General features: G+C 40.7%; 1 protein-coding gene across 2 annotated transcripts in view; it reads left to right on the top strand.

Moving 5' to 3' along the window:
• The window catches only part of Nek9 (NIMA related kinase 9), a 39,947-nt gene that overhangs the window by 4,299 nt on the left and 33,336 nt on the right, over positions 1 to 2,312 (top strand). Inside the window, exons 3-4 of one of the 2 annotated variants that reach the window (XM_005343367.3) lie at positions 948 to 1,003; positions 1,524 to 1,594. In XM_005343367.3, the coding sequence (XP_005343424.1) occupies positions 948 to 1,003; positions 1,524 to 1,594 (127 nt within the window). Of the gene's footprint in view, positions 1 to 947; positions 1,004 to 1,025; positions 1,248 to 1,523; positions 1,595 to 2,312 lie in introns of those variants that run through there. The other variant, XM_026780141.1, reaches the window with a different exon arrangement.

The raw sequence follows: 2,312 nt of genomic DNA, 5'->3' as shown, positions 1-2,312 counted from the left end.
TAGACCAGGCTGGTCTCAAACTCACAGAGATCCGCCTGCCTCTGCCTCCCGAGTGCTGGGATTAAAGGCGTGCGCCACCATCGCCCGGCGAGTTTGTTGATTCTAAAGATTTATTGAGTTCTTGTACATAGCAAGTGTTTGATACAGACCTTACTATACATAAGAGTCCCCAGAGCCCTTTTCTGAGCTTCACGGTGAGGAGGCACCAGCATATTCACCTACACTGTTTCTGGCTCTGAACAGCCCTAAATGTGCAAGTAGTTTTTGAAAGAGCACAAACCTTACATAATTCACTTCCTTTGTGGTTAAGGGGAACTAGAAAAAAATTATTTTCTTTCTTATTTTTTATCTCCATTACTAAATTGCAGGGAGGAGAACTGTAAAACTTTAATCATAAACTGGAGCTGTGGGTAGGGAATAAGATGAAGTTTACACTCCTTCCACAGGAAAAAGTAAAAACTTGAAAGGAATAATAAATAACTTAAAATGATCTGGGGTAAACCCTAAATTTTAGTAACCCTCTCCATCCAAAGCAGGAATTGTTGATAAACACTGTATTTTTAAATCTGTGCATCAGAGGTGTAACCCACAGGTCCTAGTAGTCATGCTGCCGAAAGTGCAGATTGCTTCTAGGGAGTCTAGCAGAGAAGAGCTTTGAAGCTGTCCCCTAGAGGCACATGAGTGGTCTTAAGGTTTTCTAAAGCTGATCGTTCCCTTTCTTGTATTGAGCCTCTTGTGTTGGGGAGGAGACTTTGGACAAATATTTCTGGCTTGGAGATTGGGAGAATTTTGTATCTATGTAAAAAACCAAGAGGGGAGAAATAATTTCCTTTGGAAAGGAAGCAGAACCCTTCATTTCCTGATGTCACTTGTTAAAATCCCTATTAACACAGGATCCACGCTTTTATCACCACTGAACTCCTCAACCTGTTTCTTGTTAATTGCAGGAGGGAACCTGTATGACAAAATCCTTCGTCAGAAGGACAAGTTGTTCGAGGAAGAGGTAATTCATCTGTGTGGAAGAAAGCTAGAATTATATTTAATTCTTGCATTCTGGTTCTGCATTTACTCTTTCAACAATGAAGAGTGTTTTTCTCCTTTTGTTCAGACTCCTTCCAGGCTCTGAGTGATATTCATGAGAAAGGAAACCTCTAACAAGGAAGCTGTCTATAGCTGCTTCCTAACGCTTTACCTCCACACCATGATTCACTATGGGCTTTCTTTCCTGGTTCTATTACTGCATACTGGTATGCCCAGTTTTCTGTACCTTTGCATTCTTCCTGGGGTTCTTTCCACAAGTCTGCTTTACCATCCTGTATGTCATGACTTTGGAACTATTTTAGATGACCTGCGTTTTCTTTTCACCCTTACTACTATTCTTTGCCTACTCAACCTACCAGCAAGGGCTGTCAAGTCATGTTGAGTTGTAACCTCTGGTTGCACTTCTTTTGGTGTGTGTGTGTGTGTGTCTTTATTTAAATGGAGGTTTTGTTTCTAATCCAAATGTGACTTTGAATCTGCAGATGGTGGTGTGGTACCTTTTTCAGATTGTGTCAGCAGTGAGCTGTATCCATAAAGCTGGGATCCTCCATAGGTAATGACTGGAAAGAAACTTGTGGATTGGAATCTCTACTACCTCCCATTCTCTACCAGAAGGATCTCCCATTGTCATACTCTTGTCAAGGTTTCTCCACGTAAATTAGGGGGAAAGAGTGGATAAAGAGGGATGTTGTCTTCAGTCTCTGAGGGTGGACAGGTTTGTGATCTGAGAAGAATCTCAGCTGCTAAGTCGCTGAGCTCTTAGTCTTTGTTTAGTTGTACTCTAGAGTTGAGTTCACTCATCTATCTCTAAAGCCACCAAGTGCTGGAAAGGGAATTCACCGTGAATGTTTTCTCTGAGGTAGAGTAGTTGGCAATTGTTTCTACTGTAATTTTATTTTGATTTAAATAAAAGCCTGTTCATTTCGTATGATTTGGCCAAGTCTTTACTTGATGAAACTTTGGGGAGAAAAGGTTACCATTCGGTTCTTGCAATAGAAGAAAGCTCTTATAAGAACATTTCCAAATTATTGTATTCTTGCTCACAATTGATTATAATATGCCAGAGTTTCTTTTAGTAGTTAGTCCATTTAGTTAGACTGTATTTCTTTGAAGATACAAAGTGCCTACATTGCATGGTAATCACTTTTTAACTATATTGTTCCAATTTACTCACATTTTGCAATAAAAGAAACCAGAGAAGCCGGGCGATGGTGGCACACGCCTTTAATCCCAGCACTCGGGAGGCAGAGGCAGGCGGATCTCTGTGAGTT

The sequence above is a fragment of the Microtus ochrogaster genome, chromosome 1 (assembly GCF_000317375.1).
Source record: "Microtus ochrogaster isolate Prairie Vole_2 chromosome 1, MicOch1.0, whole genome shotgun sequence".
Lineage (NCBI taxonomy): Eukaryota > Metazoa > Chordata > Mammalia > Rodentia > Cricetidae > Microtus > Microtus ochrogaster.
The sequence above is the reverse complement of the archived record's forward strand: the minus strand, read 5'-3'. Positions and strand labels throughout refer to the sequence as shown.